The sequence below is a fragment of the Heterodontus francisci genome, chromosome 13 (assembly GCF_036365525.1).
Source record: "Heterodontus francisci isolate sHetFra1 chromosome 13, sHetFra1.hap1, whole genome shotgun sequence".
NCBI lineage: Eukaryota > Metazoa > Chordata > Chondrichthyes > Heterodontiformes > Heterodontidae > Heterodontus > Heterodontus francisci.
Window position 1 is genome coordinate 90676958 of NC_090383.1, and position 19487 is coordinate 90696444.

Sequence of the window (19487 nt, forward strand, 5' to 3'; positions counted from 1 at the left end):
CTATGTCCTTTTGAAGTTCTACACTATCCTCCTCACAGTTCACAATGCTTCCAAGTTTAATATCATCTGCAAACTCTGAAATTGTGCCCTGTATACCAAGGTCTAGGTCATTAAAATACATCAGGAAAAGCAAGAGTCCCAACACTGATCACTGGGGAACTCCATTACAAACCTTCCACCAGCCCAAAAAACATCCATTAACAAGGGTTTGAACAAGAGTGTAACGTGTGCAATTCTCCAGTCCACCCCCGATTCTAAGGAGGACTGATAAATTATGGCCAATGCCTCTGCAATTTCCACCCTCACTTCCCTCAGCATCCTTGGATGCATCTCATCTGGTCCTGGTGCTTTATCAGCCTATCTAATACTTCTTCTTTATCAATTTTAAAACCCTCTAGTTTTTGAACTTACCTCCTTTTTCAACATTGCCTGGGTTGCATCGTCTTCCTTGGTAAAGACAGATGCAAAGTATTCATTTAATACCTCAGCTATGCCCTCTGCCTCCATGTGTAAACCCCCTTTCTGGTCCCTAAATGGCCCACTCCTCCTTTTACCACCCTTTTACTATTTATATGCCGATTGGAAACTTTGGGATTTCCTTTAATGCTAGCTGCTCTTTTCATGCTCTCTTTGCTTCTCTTATTTGCTTTTTCACTTCCCCTTTGCACCTTCGATATTCGGCCTGGTCCTCAATATTATTTTCAACCTGGCATCTGTCATAAGCACACATTTTCTTCTTTATCTTAATCTCTATCTACCTCTTTTGTCATCCAGGGAGCTCCGGATTTGTTTGCCCTACTTTCCCCCTTCGAGGGAACATATCTTGATTGTGCCCTATCTATCTCTTCTTTGAAGCTAGCCCATTGCTCTTTTACTGGTTTTCCTGCTAGCTTTTGACTCCAATTTATTTGCCCCAGCTCCATTCTTACCCCATTGAAGTTGGCCTTCTCCCAGTTAATTATTATTACCCTGGATTGCTCTTTGTCCTTTTTCATAGTCAGCCTAATGATACAATGATCACTATCCCCTAAATGCTCTCCGACTGATACACGATTCACTTGGCTCACCTCATTCCCAAGAACCAAGTCAAGCAGTGCCTCCTTTCTCGTTGGACTAGCAACATACTGTTGTAGAAAATTTTCCTGAACACACTCTAGGAACTCTTGCCCATCACTGCCTTTTACACTACTATTATCCCAGTCTATGTTTGGATAATTAAAATCCCTCATTATAACTACCCTATAATTTTTGCATCTCTCTGTAATTTCCTTGCAAATTTGTTCCTCCACGTCCTTCCCACTAGCTGGTGGCCTATAAACAACACAAAGCAATGTAATCGCACCTTTTTTGTTCCTTAGCTCCAGCCAAATTAATTCTGTCCTCGACTCCTCTGGGACATCCTTTTTCTCCAGCACTGCAATGCTCTCCTTAATCAATACTGCCACCCCACCCCCTTTTTTCCCCTTTCCTATCTTTCCTGAACACCTTGAATCCAGGAATATTTAACACTCAGTCCTGCCCTTCTTTGAGCCAGGTCTCTGTTATAGCCACAACATCATGTTTCCACGTAGCAATCTGAGCCTGTACCTCACCAGTCTTATTAAACACACTCTGTGCATTCACATACATGCATATTAACCTTGATTCAGACTTTATTAACTACTTCCTTACTCTGACCCCACCAAATAACTTATTGTGCATCTTGGTATTCCTCTCTGATACTTATTCCTGGTTTCCACACCCCTGACAAGTTACCAGTGTTGCTTCCCTCCAATCTGAGCTCCCTCTCAGGTTCCAATCCCCTGACAATTTAGTTTAAACCCTCCCCAACAGCACTAGCCCAATCTCCCTGCGACGATCTTCGTCCCAGTCCTGCTAAAAAGCAACCCGTCCATCTTGTACAGGTCCCACCTGCCCCAGAACCGGTCCCAATGTCTCAGAAATCTGATGCCCTCCCTCCAACCACGTGTTGAATTGCTCAATTCTCCTATTCTCACTTGCACGTGGGACTAGTAGTAATCCTGAGATACTGCTTTTGAGGTCCTGCTTTTTAATCTCCTTCCTCGCTCCCTAAAATCTGCTTTCAGGACCTCATCCCCCTTCTTACCTATGTCATTGGTACCAATGTGGACCACGACCTCTGGATGTTCACCCTCCCCCAGAAGAATGCCCTGCAGAAGCTCCGTGACATCCTTGACCCTGGTACCAGGGAGGCAACACACCATCCTGGAGTCACATTTACTGCCGCAGAAATGCTTGTCTGTTCCCATAACTAATAGGAACATAAAAACATAGAAAAATAGGAGCAAGAATAGGCCTTTCGGCCCTTCGAGCCTGCTCCACCATTCAATACGATCATGGCTGATCATCCAAACTCAGTAACCTGTTCCCGCTTTCTCCCGTATCTCTTGATCCCATTAGCCCCAAGAACTATATCTAACTCTTTCTTGAATATATTTAATGATTTGGCCTCAACTGCTTTCCGTGGTAGAGAATTCCACAGGTTCACCACTCTCTGGGTGAAGAAATCTCTCCTCATCTCAGTCCTAAATGGCTTACCCCTTATCCTTAGACTGTAAACCCTGGTCCTGGACTCTCCCGCCATCGGGAACATCCTTCCTGCATCTAGTCTGTCCAGTCCTGTTAGAATTTTGTAGGTTTCTATGAGATCCCCTCTCATTCTTCTAAACTCTAGCGAATACAAGCCTAATCGACCCAATTTATCTTCATACGTCAGTCCTGCCATCCCAGGAATCAGTCTGGTGAACCTTCACTGCACTCCCTCCATAGCAAGAACATTCTTCCTCAGATAAGGAGACCAAAACTGCACACGATATTCCAGATGTGGTCTCACCATGGCCTTGTATAATTGCAGCACGACATCCTTGCTCTTGCTCCTGTACTCAAATCCTCTCGCTATTAATGGCCAACATACCATTTGCCTTCTTAACTGCCTGCTGCACCTGAATGCTTACTTTCAGCGACTGGTGCACAAGGACAATCAGGTCTCACTGCACCTCCCCCTTTCCCAATCTATCACCATTCAGATAATAAACTGAAGTTCTGTTTTTGACACCAAAGTGGATAACCTCACATTTATCCACATTATACTGCATTTGCCATGTATTTGCCCACTCACTCAACTTGTCCAAATCACACTGGAGCTTCTCTGCATCCTCCTCACAGCTCACCCTCCCACCCAGCTTTGTGTCGTCTGCAAACCTGGATATATTACATTTAATTCCCTCATCTATATCATTAATATATATTGTGAATAGCTGGGGTCCTAGCACTGATCCCTGCGGGAGCCCACTAGTCACTGCCTGCCACTCGGAAAAAGACCCGTTTATTCTGACCCTATGTTTCCCGTCTGCCAACCAGTTCTCTATCCATGTCAGTACCTTACCCCCAATCCCATGTGCTTTAATTTTGCACGCTAGTCTCTTATGTGGGACCTTATCAAAAGCCTTCTGAAAGTCCAAATACACCACATCCACTGGTACTCCCTTATCTATTCTACTAGTTACATCCTCAAAAAATTCCAGCAGATTTGTCAAGCATGATTTCCCTTTCGTAAATCCATGTTGACTTTGTCTGATCCTGTCATTGTTTTCCAAGTGCTCTGCTATTACATCTTTTATAATGGACTCCGGCATTTTCCCCACTGCTGATGTCAGGCTAACTGGTCTATAATTCTGTTTTCTTTCTACCTCCTTTTTTAAATAGTGGGGTTACATTAGCTACTCTCCAATCCGTTGGAACTGTTCCAGAGTCCATCGAATTTTGAAAAATGACCAGCAATGCATCTATTTCTAGGGCCACTTCCTTAAGTACTCTGGGATGTAGATGATCAGGCCCTGGGGATCTAGCTGCCTTCAATCCCATCAATTTCCCTAACACCATTTCCCTACTAATACTGATTTCATACAGTTCCTCCTTCTCACTAGACCCTATGTTCCCCAACATTGCTGGAAGGTAATTTGTGTCTTCCTTTGTGAAGACAGGACCAAAGTATGTATTTAATTGTTCTGCCATTTCTTTGTTCCCCATTATAAATTCCCCCGTTTCTGACTGTAAGGGACCCACATTTGTCTTCACTAATCTTTTTCTCTTCACGTATCGATAGAAGCATTTACAGTCAGTTTTTTGTTCTCTGCTCTATTTTCCCCTTCTTAATCAATCCCTTTGTCCTCCTTTGGTGAATTCTAAACTGCTCCCAATCCTCAGGTTTGCTGCTTGTTCTGGCCATTTTATATTTCTCCTCTTTGGATCTAATACTATCCCTAACTTCTTTTGTAATCCACGGTTGAGCCACTCTCCCTGTTTTATTTTTGTGCCAGACAGGAATGAACAATTGTTGTAATTTATCCATGCGCTCTTTAAATGCTAGCCATTGTCTATCCACTGTCAACCCTTTAAGTAACGTTCCCCAATCTATCATAGCCAACTCGCGCCTCATACCTTCATCGTTACCTTTATCTAGATTCAGGACCCTAGTCTCGGAATCAACTCTTTCACTTTCCATCTTAATGAAGAATTCTATCATGTTATGGTCGCTCTTCCCCAAGGGACCCCGCACAACAAGACTGTTAACTAATCCTTTCTCATTACACAATATCCAGTCTAGGACGGCCTGTTCTCTAGTTGGTTCCTCAACGTATTGGTCCAAAAAATCATCACGTTTGATGGTATGAGTCCATACTGTTCAGTCATTTAAAAAAATGCAATAGTCAAACTAAAATGTAATTGTGGGTAACTGGTCCTTAAATTAAAAAGTAATTTTGGGCTATTGGTCCTTAAATCCAAAATGATGGATTTAGTTTGCTTCAACTCAATATATGTTTAAAGTAAAAGGACAAATCATTCTTGACTATCAATGTTAACAACCTCAGATGCAATGAAATTAATAACATGGAGTATAATAGATACTAGCATGAGGATTCTGGAGGAATTACATTGATACAACCAAGTTTATTTCTGTTCATTCTTGGGATGTGGGCAACTCTGACCAGTCTGCACTTACTACCCATCCTTAGTTGCCTAAAGGTGGTGAGCATTATTCTTGAACCGCTGCAGTCCTTATGGCAATGGTTCCCCAATGATGGTATTAGGTAGGAAATTCCTGGATATTGAAACAGTCATAATGAAGGAATATCAATATATGTCCAAGTTTGGATGGTGTGTAACTGTTCAAATATCAGAACCCAAGACATGGTTGCTGTCTTTGGCTCTCCATAGTGATGTTGTCTATATGTTGATATTTTTTAAATCTATAAATTATTCCTGCGCCTTGCTACTGTTCTCACTAGAAAGTATGCATGCGCGAATGTTTGCCATCACAGAATTGGGTCCAACTGTAATGAATTCGAGATCAAAATGTTTGTTAACGGAGATTATCAACGACATGAAAAATAAGCACCTCGGTAAATCAGACATCCACTGAGGAATCAACAGTGGATCAGAAGTGGATATTCTTTCCCCCTTCCCATAAGCCAGTTGAGATTGGGTGATCCACCACAGAAATGAAATTGAACCGGATACTATGTGGCTTTGTCCTGTGGTTAGCTAGATAGGATGCTGGCAAAACGGATTTCACCATCAATGTTGATTTTACTTCATCATGTAATAGAAAGGAACTATTCTAACATACACTGGTGCATTTTTAAAATTAACTGTTGTATATATGTGTATGCTAAATATTTAATTATTTTCAGAGAATTGTGAATCTTTTAAAAGGCTCCTCCAACCTGGATCACAGGCACACCCAGCCTTTGTTTAACAGATATTTAGTCACAAAGTACATTTGTTCTTAGTACAAAGTGTAAAAACATGCTTCATTTGTTTTAACAAGTGAGGGAAAATGAAGGACGTCATTGCTTACACTTCAACACTTAATTTCATTCTTTGTGTGTGGATAGTTTTTGGCCCTTTTCAAAACGCACACCGTTTCCATTACATATCTGCCAAATCTAGGCTGACAATGCAATACAGCATTGAGAGAGGGCTGCAGTTTCAGAGATGTAATTTTTTGGAGGAGAAGTTAAACTAAGGTGCCTTTTCCTGTTCAGGTGGGTTTAAAAAAATCCCATGGATCATTTGAAAAAGAGCAGGAGCTTTTTGGCATCTTGGTCAATATTTAGCCCTCAACCATCAACAAAACAGATTTAACTGGTCATTTATCTAATTGCTGTTTGCAAAGCCTGGCTGTGAACCAATTAGTTGTGTTTGTTAACAGTGACTACATTGGTTATGAAGAACTTTGGGCTGCCCTGAGGATCTGAAAGGCACTATGTTAATGCAAGCTCTTTCTTTCTTGTATGTATTTATAATGTGAATTATTATAAAGCAACATTAGAAAATCTATGAAAAGATAATATTCTAGCCGGTGTAAGCTTTTCAATGTAGCTGCAGGGTGTTGTTGAAAGATTTGTGACACCCACTCTCCTTTCTGAGTACCAATGGTGGGACCTACCACCATGATCAATGAATCTGTGAAGTCAGCCAACTGAGAATCAGGATGGTAGGGATATCAGCTGTGCCTAATTTTAACATTGTTTTAGTAAAGGGCAGATAGAAGCTGACCTGCAAATGTGCATGAGATAATATTAACGAAGCATTTAATTTGCAGGGCAGACTGAAATTAGAAGAACATGGCTCCATTTGGAATGGTATCAAATAGACCCTTGTTCATCACATTTCTAGAACATTTAGTATATAGACTTGCTTGTCAAAAAGAAATCACAAAAGCACACATAAGCATACTACCACTATTGAGGAAACACGTACATCTTAGTGGATGAATACACTATGAATAATTAGTTGTGGGAAGACCGAGCTACAAGTTAAATACCTGCCATTGGCAGAAGTACTGTGTGCCATTATAAGAGGCAGATATAAAGTATAGATTTCAGCTGTATTTCCAGTTGAAAATACCATTCAGCTGTCATCTGTGTAAAGACCCAATGGCAAGACGGACATCCTTTTTGAAAATATGTGCAACTAGCTCAAAGAACTCAAAAGATGAAAAAGATAAGCATAAAACTATACCCACTATTTATCTAAATGAAAAAAAAGCCATGGGAAGCATGCTACTGACAGTACATAATAGACAATGGACAATATGCATACCAGATTAATTCAAATGAATCTAGAACATACAGTATATGTAACTGCAAATAAAGAATTGCATTTACATAGCACCTTTTATGATCTCAAGATATCCCAAAGTGCTTTATAGCCATTGAGCACCGCACTGAAATGCCAGACCTTATTATGTGAAGTCTCTGGCATGGGACTCACAACCTTCTGACTTCGAGGCAAGGATGAACCTAGTGTTCCATGGTCAATCAGATAAGGAGAGGCAGGAGCAAATCCAGTGTGCATGCTCTTGGGCTGCTATTCATTATAGAATTGTCGAGTTAAGAGTGAAGTGATTGAAGCAAAGTGACAAAAACTCCATCCAATCTTGCTGGTTATGTGTTTGAGAGGTCATTGAACAAGATGCAAATACCGGGCTGGATTTTATCAAGCCCACGACGTCGAGCTCCATGCCGGGGGTGGGGGTGGTGGCAGAAGATGGTGCCAGCAGTGGTCTGCCACGGAGGCCAACGCCAGGAGGGCCCGGCCCAATCCTCCCAGCGGCGACGAGGCTCCGTGGCGGCCCCCTGCAGCTGGGCGATGGGACTGGGTTTAAATATTTAAATTAATGACATGCATAAATTTAAATAAACTGACCTTCGATCTTGCGGGCTTACTGCGATCTTCAGCGCAGCGGCCGGCACTCCCGCGCCGTCAATTTCCCGTCTGGGGAAAGCCAGCGTAACAATGGTGGAGATGGGGGAGGAGTTCAGATTTTCAGTGTGGTCAGGTGGTCAAATGGGTGTAGAGGATGGTGGGAAGGGGTGAACTTTAAACTTTGTACCGTCTGTTGGGGGGGTGGGGGAGGTCAGATTTAAAAGGTAACTGTTTCGGGAGGTGGGGGTAGGGCAAATACTTAAGGTAATTGTTATAGGGGGGTGAGAAAGGGGCATTTGCAATTTATTTGATAAATTTTAGGGGTATACTGCTTTAAAAATTCAAATTGACCGGTAGGGCTGGCTGCCCTTTAAAAATGGAGGTAGGTTTTCAGAGTTGTTTATTGCTTTGGTGCGTGTATTATTTATTTCATTCATGTTAGTAGATGAAGCACCATTTAATCGTTTGGGAGGGTCTACAAACAAGATCATTCCCCACTCTAAGCTCACCTCCTGTTGCCCTTTTATGGAGTCGCATGGATGGCAGCCACGGACAAGTCTGTTCTCCCAGATGATAAAAAGAAAGAAAAACTTGACAAACTTGACAAACTTGCAACACTTTTACTTTCGAAATAACTGATTGTGGTTTTATCTAAAAAAGGACTAAGTTGCCATTGAGTTTTAAAAAAATCCAACAGGAGTTTTTTTGGCACCCTTGAAAAGAATTGTTACTTTTGGTTTTGTTATATATTATTTCTGATTTGATGATATTTATTTCTTCAACTTTAAAAAAAATGTGTTTTGGTTCTGTTGAATAAGTCCGAACAATACTTCAGTACAGCACAGCCCTCATTTGGGATAGCAACAAATTACTCATTTAGGCGAAAATAGGCTTGCTCTAACCTTATCTGCACTGCATTGAAACAGATGGTAAAACTCCTATATATATTTATATTGCACATAACTATCAGGATTTCTTCAGTCATACCCAATCTTACACATATCTCGGATCCAACTTTATATTGTTAGAATTACACTGTATTGTATAAAGTTTAAGTCAATTACACAAAAGAACCATATCAACTTTGCTTCCAGTCTCCACCCTTCTCTCACCTGTACATGGTCCATCTCTGACACCTCCCTTCCCTTCCTCGACTTCTCTATCTCCATCTCTGGGGATAGGTTGTCTACTAATATCCATTATAAGCCCACCGACTCCCACAGCTACCTCGACTACACTTCTTCACACCCTACCTTCTGTAACGACTCCATTCCATTCTCCCAGTTTCTCTGTCTCCGACGCATCTGCTCTGATGATGCCACCTTCCATGACGGTGCTTCTGATATGACCTCCTTTTTCCTCAACCGAGGAATCCCCCCCACTGTTGTTGACAGGGCCCTCAATCATGTCCGGCCCATTTCCCGCACCTCTACCCTCACCCCTTCCCCTCCCTCCCAGAACTGTGACAGGGTTCCCCTTGTCCTCACTTTCCACCCCATCAGCCTCCATATCCAAAGGATCATCCTCCGCCATTTCCGCCACCTCCAGCGTGATGCCACTACCAAACGAATCTTCCCCCCCCTTCCAGTCAGCATTCTGAAGGGATCGTTCCCTCCGCGACACCCTGGTCCACTCCTCCATTACCCCCACCACCTCGTCCCCGTCCCATGGCACCTTCCCCTGCAATCGCAGGATATGTAATACCTGCCCATTTACCTCCTCTCTCCTCACTATTCCAGGCCCCAAACACTCCTTTCAGGTGAAGCAGCGATTTACTTGTACTTCTTTCAATGTAGTATACTGTATTCGCTGCTCACAATGGGGTCTCCTCTACATTGGGGAGACCAAACGCAGACTGGGTGACCGCTTTGCGGAACACCTCCGCTCAGTCCGCAAGCAGGACCCCGAGCTTCCGGTTGCTTGCCATTTCAACACTCCCCCCTGCTCTCATGCTCACATCTCTATCCTGGGATTGCTGCAGTGTTCCAGTGAACATCAACGCAAGCTCGAGGAACAGCATCTCATTTACCGATTAGGCCTGCCGGATTAGTACCTGCCGGACTGAACATTGAGTTCAATAATTTCAGAGCATGACGGGCCCCCCATTTTACTTTTATTTAGTTATTTTTTCTTTTTTACATTTTTTACAATTTTTTTTTCTTTTGTTAATTTCATTTCATTGTAGGTTGTTCAGTTTGCTTACCCACTGTTTTTTTTCATGTTTATACTTGCTGCTGTTCAATCCTCAGTTCGTTAACACCCTATCTGTACTAATGCTTTGTCTTTCAACACATATTGTTTGCCTTTGCTCCATGACCTTTTGGTCAGCTATGTGGCCTTGTCCAATCTACACCTTCTCCTTTGTTATCTCTTGCCCCACCCCCAGCTCATTTGCTTCTAACCTTTGACATTTCTAATATTTGCTAGTTCCGAAGAAGGGTCACTGACCCGTTAACTCTGCTTCTCTTTCCACAGATGTTGCCAGACCTGCTGAGTGGTTCCAACATTTCTTGTTTTTATTTCAGATTTCCAGCATCTGCAGTATTTTGCTTTTATTACACAAAAGAACCAGTTGGGTCATGAGACCGAATTAAGCAGCATGATATTATTCAACACAGCACCTTTTTACCACCTCTAGGAGGCATTTCACAATCATTTTATAGAAATCAATTTTGATGATACTACAAAATGTGTCAAAGTTACAAGGAGTATTCTTGGCATCACAAAAGAAAAATTACAAAACGTTGCCATTCACAGACAAGAGCTATTAATTTATAATCACAGTATAGAATCACAGAATAGTTGCAGCACAGAAGACCATTTGGCCCATGCCAGCTCTCTGCAAAAGCAATTTAGCTAGTCCCACTCCCGTCCTTTCCCCATCACCCTTCAGATGCTTACCTAGTTCCCTTTTGAAAGCCATGATTGAATCTGCCTTTCAGGCAGTGCATTTCAGATTGCAACCATTCGCTGTGTAAAAATGTTTTGCCTCATACTGCCTTTGATTCGTCTGCCAATTACCTTAAATTTGTGTCCTTTAGTTTTCGACCATTCCGCCAATGGGAACAATTTCTCTTTATCTACTCTGTCTAGATCCCTCATGATTTTGAATGTAATAACCACAGTGAACTATTTCCCATTGAAATTTAGAAGTACTGAATGATGGATCAGATAGCAAACACTATAGATTGAGCAGAACATTCAGTTGGCAATGTAACTGGGGAGTTCTTGATGACCGTGAGGGTTCAAATTGCCTCTACTTCTTAATTTAGATGAATACATGTACAACTTATATACTGGGTTTACTTCTTGAGGAAACGAGCTGGTGTTTGGTTACCACAGGCCACTTATTTATTTAGCCAACAAATGAAAGCTTCTTTCAGACCCTCATATTTAATGTTTGGACTCTACCTGCAGCAGTGTCCCGTGGATGTGGTTCTGTCGTATGCATAGGTCTGTGGGAGCAGGTAAGGCTTCCAGCAAGGACTGTACCATAGGAAGAATACGATCCACTGCGACAAAAGGAACCAGGGCACGAGCTGCCATCTCACGGGATCGGTGCACAGGCGAGTGACCACACCTGCAAGAAACAGAATGTTTTGTAGACTTGACTGAGACGTACAGACATTTGTTCTCATCTTAAACCAAGTGGCAATGAATGGGGGGGGGTGTCTGGAATACTTGGGACCATTTGGGTACAAACACAGTTGAATGCTAGATATAAAATGCTGGTAAACTTGCCACAAAACTTGGGAATGGTTACCATTAGAAGTGTAGATTTTTTAAAAATAAAGTGATTTTTGGAATTTATTTCAACTTGCGCTCTGTAGTTAGGGTCATCTGATTGGCTATGGAATGATGAATACCTCACCACTAATATACAGAATTTCATTCACGCGCAGAAATGTTAATTGACTTTGCAACAATGCAGAACAACTCTCAACAAAAATACACAGATCTATAATCTAATTACAAAACAAAGGTGTGCATTTGTTTTTGAGCACACTAAGGTTTGCCTCGTGCAAAAAATATTGCCCATCACAAACATGAAATAAACATATACATTTAATTCATTAAATTGCCTAGCTACTTGTTTGTTACATGCTTTGGTTCTGTAATCCAGAGAACTACATGTTTACACCTATAAATTGTCCACTGGATTCTATATTGGCTGATCCATATGGTACCAGGTTGGTATACTCTGCAGTCATGTCTTGTGTACTGTGCAAGAATTGTACATTCAGTTTCCTGATCACACGGTGGATGTAAGGGAAGGTAATTTACCATTGTGTACGACATGGCTTGCCCCTCCTCTTCCACAAACTAAACTCCCTAATCATTCCCATTTTATCAAACTATAGAGATGATTCCTTTCCAACTGTTTAAAGGATGATGTTCTACCACAATCTGAGAGCTATTAAAATCAATGCCACGTCGTCCTAACAGCAACCTACTGCATTCTCTTCCAGTCCTATCAATCTAATCAACCAAGTAATGTAATTAACACATCACTAGAACAGAATTTTTTTTTTAAGCATGGAAAAAGGTAATAAGGTAACACAAAAATCTCTAAGATCAACATTTTTTAAAGTGACTGCATAGCGTATCAATTAAAAGGAATTGTATATAGATTAGAGAGAGATACAGCACTGAAACAGGCCCTTCGGCCCACCGAGTTTGTGCCAACCATCAACCACCCATTTATACTAATCCTACACTAATTCCATATTCCTACCACATCCCCACCTGTCTAGATTTCCCTACCACCTACCTATACTAGGGGCAATTGCTAATGGCCAATTTACCTATCAACCTGCAAGTCTTTGGCTTGTGGGAGAAAACCGGAGCACCCGGAGGAAACCCACGCAGACACAGGGAGAACTTGCAAACTCCACACAGGCAGTACCCAGAATTGAACCCGGGTCGTTGGAGCTGTGAGGCTGCGGTGCTAACCACTGCACCACTGTGCCGCCCCAAATATGACCTCTGAACCAGTGAATAGTTTGTTTTATGCTTCCTGCTCTAGCCTTTGCTCTGAATTTTCTTAAGCTCTAAATCATCATTCAGCACATTCTTGTTCCTTCCTGTAGGGAAATTAAGATTCATCACATTACCTGTCAATCTAACTCATTTTTTCCCTCTTACCCCTCCCAGTCTTCCCTTCTTTGTAAAGTCTACTGGCTTTCAAGATCCAAGTTTGGCATACATAAGCTTCTTGATTTACCTCCTACTCTTTCCCAACTTGGTGTGTCCTGCCCTATTAGCCTTGGCCTTCTCTGGATCTCTGTTTAACAATTTCACAATTACTAAAATTTTAAATAATTTTCCTGTTAAGATCCTGGAGATTTTTCCGGTACAAATTGTTCAACAAATTAATTTAAATTGAAACGGAGATAATTTAAAACTTTTAGAAGCACAGAGCCAGCTTTTGTTACTAATGCAAAAGCTTTTAGGGGAATTTCAAGCAATTCAATACCAATAAACAGTTCAAGTGACTCACTCGTTACTTTAAAAAAATGGAAAATAATCAGCTAGTTGGCTGTGTTCAAAACATAACTTTTTATCAACCCCTAAAGTTGAAGTTAAATAGAATAATGGAAATGCAAAGCCTCAAAAAACCTTTAATTCATTGTGTTCTTGAAATGAAACCCTAAAGAAGCAATTGATTTCCTAGATGTATTAAACTGGACTAACTGAAGCATTACGTAAATGAGTATATGTTGTGTTCTGGATGCATTATATATATTTGTGCACCCGATGAAAGTGTGATTTAAGGCAGAATAATTAGAAAACCTTTGGTCACCAGCCCACCAAAATATTTGTGTTCTGACGACTCAGTAGCCAGGAAGCTACAGTCCAGAGAATCAAAGATTTAAATCTGATCATCAGCTGGAGCTCAGGCTTGGATACCATTCTCTTTGTTTGAGCTCTTGGCCAGGCTCTTAAAATAAGCTATTCCTGAAAGATGGGCCATTTTGGCTGGGTGTGGTGGCAGCAGGGTGTGATTAGAGAGAGAAGAGGAAAAAGGATCAGTGCCATTGCACAGAAGCACACCATTCACTAAGTTGCACATAATTTTACAGTTATGATCACATAGGTTTGGCAGATATAAATTGTACAACAGATAAACTTAAATTGCAATCAAGTAAAAAGCAAACAGTTTTAGTATGAACTCACATTCATTATACAAACAAAAACACTTCCAGGGAAATTTTAACAGCGTTAAAAATTATTCAACAATTCATTATTTTATTTCATAACATTTTGAATGATTCATTTACTACTTTTTAGAACATATACGCGTTAACGTTTTAGATACTGGCAAACCTTTCAAACAGTCATACAGGGCAATGTGGAGAGAAGAATAAGCATTGTGGCAAAAATAACTTGAATTCATTAATGTAAGAAAATGCCCCAAGGTACTTTACAAAGTGGGGGGAGGGAATTAATAAATGAAATACATAAAGGGAAGAAATGCCGAGTAGTGCAGGGAGTGTCAGAAGAGGTAACTGAAAAGGTTAAAAAGGTTTTTGTTTCAGATTTCCAGCATGTAATAGGTTTGGTGGACAAGCAGCAGGTGTCTGAAATTATAAAATACAGTAGTAATGGCATGGGAAGGAGGAGGAAGAAAGAGAAAGAACTTTAAATGTTTTCATGCTAACAACTGCAGCCATCTACTTGCCAATTTAAAAAAATTATTGGGGATTGGTGATGGTGTGGAAATATCTAATAAGATGCAATCTTCTGAGGTTTCATGGAGCTGAGACATATCGTTATTGTAGAAACGTTACTCTCCAACTCATCACACAATACCGGATCTGGGAGATAGATGCTGGATAATAAAAGTGTTCCATTCCCAGCATGAACATTGCTCATCTCAATTAGCACAAAAGTTCACGTTAGAAGTCAGATAAATCTATAGTAAAACAAAATCAGCAATTTTTCAGCAGAAAAATTGAAGTGACCCAAATTATATTGTGTTGATTATCCATTCAGTCCCACCTCTGAGTGAGTATCTATTACAAAAAATGCAGGTTTTATTTTAAGTTCACCAAAGCTAATTTACAAAGTACTGGCATGCATTTTGTTGGATCAACAACATGCAATGTCGTTCATAAAGGGTAAATCCCACATCACAAGCACTATGATATTTTCCATTTAGCAAGCACTTCATCCAACTGTTGCTACATTCTTGTTTAACTGACGACTTCTGTAGCATTCAGCATTAAAATAAAAACCAACAACTTATTCAGGAATGGCCAGAATGCTCTGCGACCTTTACTGGTGTACGGTTTCCCAAAGGGTGCTTAATAAATAATGGAAAATGGGAATGCAGCCAAATGCACTTGATCCAAAACACTCAGCAGGAGGATACTTTCCAAAATGCTCGAGTCATTTCTTTTTACCGTAATACAGAGCATATTAGTGAAAGAGAGATATATACATGTCTAACTGTAGCTTGATTGAATCCACCACATGCAACCACTGAAAACTGCCCTCAATTTTTACAGTTTTCTCATCAAAACAAGAGAGAGTCCGCCATCAAAAACATAGAACAATTTTTTTTCTTTCAGGTGTTTACTTTAAATAACACAAAATACAGCATACACATCAACAGGTGACAAGCCAATTTCTACATTTTTTAAAAAACAACTCAGGACACTTTGGGGCTTGGGTTTTCAGCCACACAGACTGTAGTTTGTCAAATTAAATTTATTTTTACAGAAGCACGTGTTTTGCACAAACAGCTCATTTTTTAAAGCACTAAATGGGTAACCTCAATCAGAAAGATAAAAAGGGTGTGTGAGATGGAAATGTCAAACTAATGCAGTAGAGCACTCCCTTCTGAAGCTGGGTTAAGAAATGTTGCTAGGGAAGTTTAGAGTGAGTTAACCTTTCATCTGACCCTCACAATACCCAATCTGGGCGTGCTTGTTGCTGATTCTGGGTGCCATACAAGTGAAAAAAAAATCTTTGCTGCCTCAAGCACGAAAATGAAGAGATAAGAAAACTGGTGTAATACCAATGTAGAAGCTCGTCCCACCTGAGGTTTTATCTACAATGTACATGCATAGGTTAATCAGAAATAACCATGCTGACTAAAGTCAACCGTGCACATCAACATAGAATCAGAAAGAAAGAAAAACAGGGAGAGGAGAGAGCTAGAAAGGCAACCTGAAAGTTGAGACTTAAAGAGAACAGAAAGAAGAAGAAATAACAGAGACCTTGCTACAGACATACATAATTTTAAAAATTGTAACAAATGGTATAAAATTATTGAAAATGGGAAAATCTAACATCGCTCACCTCAGTGTTTATAAACACGAAACAGGTCAAACAGTTATGGGGTAGTATTGTCAGCAGCTGTTGAACTATTTGTAGCTCCTGGTTTGAAGATACTTAAGACTTGGGAAAAACAATTGCAACCAACTGGTAAACTAATAACCAAATGATTCCTAGCCAAATTAATTTCCAACAGTTGCAATTCACAATTACCTTTTTAAGTACTTTACCACTGAAAGGAAATGAACCAAGCTTTTCTGAAAACATTAGGCACAAATTGTTTCTTCTCCCAAAAATATTGCAATAACTTTAGCTCTCTATAATTTTTTGAAAAGGTCACACACACACGTCTGAGAACAAAGTAATGTTTATATTGCAACTGCAAGAGTTAGTAAAACATTTACTTGGCAAAAGATGGGAAGTGGTGTTCCGCAAGGATTGGTGCTGACTGTTGTTTCATCATTTACATAAACAGTTGGACCTAGGAATCGGAAATATGATTTCAAAATTTGTGAATGACATCTAATTGGGATGTGTAATTAATACAGAGGAGGATGCAACAAAATATAGGATGAATACAGGCAGAATGGGTGTGTAATTGGCAAATGAATTTCAGTATCAGTAAGAGTGAGGTGGTGCATTTTGGTAGGAAGAAGGAGGCCACAATCTCCTTGGAAAATGTGCCAAAATGGGGTAGAGAAGGTGCAGAGGCATCTGGGGGCACAAATCACTACAAGTAGCGACGCAGGTTAATAAGGCTATAAAAAAAGTAAACAAAGCACTGGGGTTCATTTCAAGAGGAATAGAATTGTAAAGCAGAGTACTTATTTTAAACTTGTATTGAACTTTGGTTGGAACACATTTGGAGTGCTGTGCACAGTTCTGGTCTCCATATTATAAAAAGGATATAGAGGCAGTGGAGAAGGTACGAAACAGATTTACTTCAATGAAATACATTTTGGTAGGAAGAATGAGGAGAGGTAATATAAACTAAAGGGTACAATTCTAAAGTTTTTTTAAATTTGTTCTTGGGATGTGAGTGTCACTGGCAAGGCCAGCATTTACTGTCCATCCTTAATTGCCCTTGAGAAGGTGGCGGTAAGCTGTCTTCTTGAACCACTGCAGTCCATGCAGGAACAGAAAGATCTGGGGGATATGTGCACAAATCATTGAAGGTGGCAGGGCAAGTTTAGAAAGTGGTTGAGAAAGGCATTCAGGATCCTGAGCACTATAAAAGGAGGTATAGAGTACAAAAGCAAGGAAGTTATGATGAACCTTTATTAATCACTGGTTCTGCCTCAACTGGAGCATCCCGTGCAATCTGGGCACCGCATCCTAGGAAGGATGCAAAGGCTTTCGAGACGGTACAAAAAAGGTTTACAAGAATGGTTCCAAGGATGAGGGACTTCAGTTACGTAGATAGATTGGAAAAGCAGGGGTGGTTATCCTTACAGAAGGTTGATATGAGATTTGAGAGAGGTGTTCAAACTGATGAGGGGTCTACAGAGAGTAGATAGGGAAAAATTGTTCCCATTGGCAGAACGGTCAAGAGCCAGAGGACATTGACATAGAGTGACTGGCAAAAGAACCAATGAAGACATGAGAAGAAACTATTTTATACAGCAAGTGGTTAGGATCTGGAATGAACTACCTGAAAGGGTGGTGGAGGCAGATTCAATCGTGGCTTTCAAAAGGGAATTGGATAAGCACATGAAGGGAAATATTTCGCAGGACGATGGGGAAAGGACCAGGAAGTGAGACTAGTTAAAGTGCTCTTGCAGAGAGCTAGCATGGACTCGATAGGCCAAATAGCCTCTTTCTGGGCTGTAACCAGTCTATGATTCTATTCGATTAAAACATTATCTGCTGTTCCCGCTTCAAACTTCACTCCCTAGCCATCAACTCCATCCCTCTCCTGAAAACTGTGAGACTGAACCAGACCATTCAGAATCTTTATGTTGTATTAGACACCGAAATGAGCTTCCGACCACATGTCCATGCCATCACTAAGGCTGCCACTTCCACTTTGAAATATCATCGATTCTGCCCCTGCTGAGACCCTCATCCTTGCCTTTACTACTTCTAGACTTGACAAAACCAATGGTCTCCTGGCTGGCCTCCCACCTTACATAAACTTGTCTCCTGGTACGGCAATGCTGCAATTTTAAAATTCTCATCCTTGTTTTCAAATCCCTCCATGGCCTTGCCCCATTTCTGCATGGTAAATATTATGTAAAAATAAGGCAATCAATTATGCATAGTATTGCACTGTAAAAGATTTTATTGGATCTCATTTCGCAGCATTGTTTTACTTCCAACATTGTTATCAGGAGTGTCACAAACAGTACCACTGAAAAGTCAAGTCTCCATGCCTGACTCACTGATTACATAAAGTAAATCAATCTCAAGCTATTAAAACAGATAATTATTAAGGGCACTACAGTAACAGATAGTCAAAAAAGTACAGTGCAATAGAGTATATAACTATAAAGAAGTCAATAGTTACTTGCAATTTAGATTTTTGGAACTTTTTTTTATTAGTGTTTAAGAAGCTACAATAAAGCATTCACTGCAGTTTATTTGTAGCAGCTATGGTTTGCAACAGTATTATGGTATCAATGTCAGATGGAGTAGAATTATCACCACTCGACTGGTATTCTTTCATAGGTTTGTTCAAGCACCCTTGTATTTCTATAAACGCACTGTTAGATATCTCCACCACATTACTATGCTGTAAAAGGTATGGATTCTAGAAGCAAATGCTCAGAGGGTGTCAGCATTCAGGCTATCATACAGTAAAATTATCTTCCAACATTTACAGTTCATAACAAATATTGAAACTAGTTAGCAGGGAGAAAACTTCATAGATGACTCAAATGTCAAATTCCTGAGCTGCACTGGATACTAGAGTTGGCTTGTTTCAAAGCAATTTCATAATGGGACAACTCTTACCTTCTATTTCAATTTCATTTTACAATGACCTAATTCCACCAAGGTGACATTAGACTATTACTACCCAGATATATTATTAGCACCGGTATCTCTACGTAGCCCTACAGGCCAAACTGGAGGTGTGTCATTCAGCAATCTATAATAGCTGATGCTCAAATGATGTAGGGTGGGGAGATTTTATGCTTGATTAATTACAAAGACTGGCCCAGAATTAAAATCTTACTAAGATTATTGTGGAGAAAACTATAGTGAGTAACCCGATGAGTCATCATCATCAACTGCTATTTCAAAAACTGTGTTATATTTGGTAACACAAATTCAAAAAGTGCTGTCCAAGTTGGAAGTCAAAAATGTTACCAAAATTATCAAAGAGAATGCCATCCTTTGATAATATCCTGGAGAAGAATGATGAAAACTAATAATTGACTATAAAAAGTATATTAGTTATAGTTTGGAAAAAATCAGCCATTTTCAGAAAAGGTGAATGACATACAGGTTTTCCTTGAAGAAAACAATGC

General features: G+C 40.3%; 1 protein-coding gene across 8 annotated transcripts in view; it reads right to left on the reverse strand.

Annotated features, from left to right (window-relative positions):
• Positions 1 to 19487, reverse strand: part of thada (THADA armadillo repeat containing) — a 432101-nt gene that overhangs the window by 176571 nt on the left and 236043 nt on the right. For all 8 annotated transcript variants that reach the window (XM_068045168.1, XM_068045169.1, XM_068045167.1 and 5 more), the window contains one exon: positions 11146 to 11314. In XM_068045168.1, coding sequence (XP_067901269.1) covers positions 11146 to 11314 — 169 coding nt within the window. The remainder of the gene's footprint in view (positions 1 to 11145; positions 11315 to 19487) is intronic.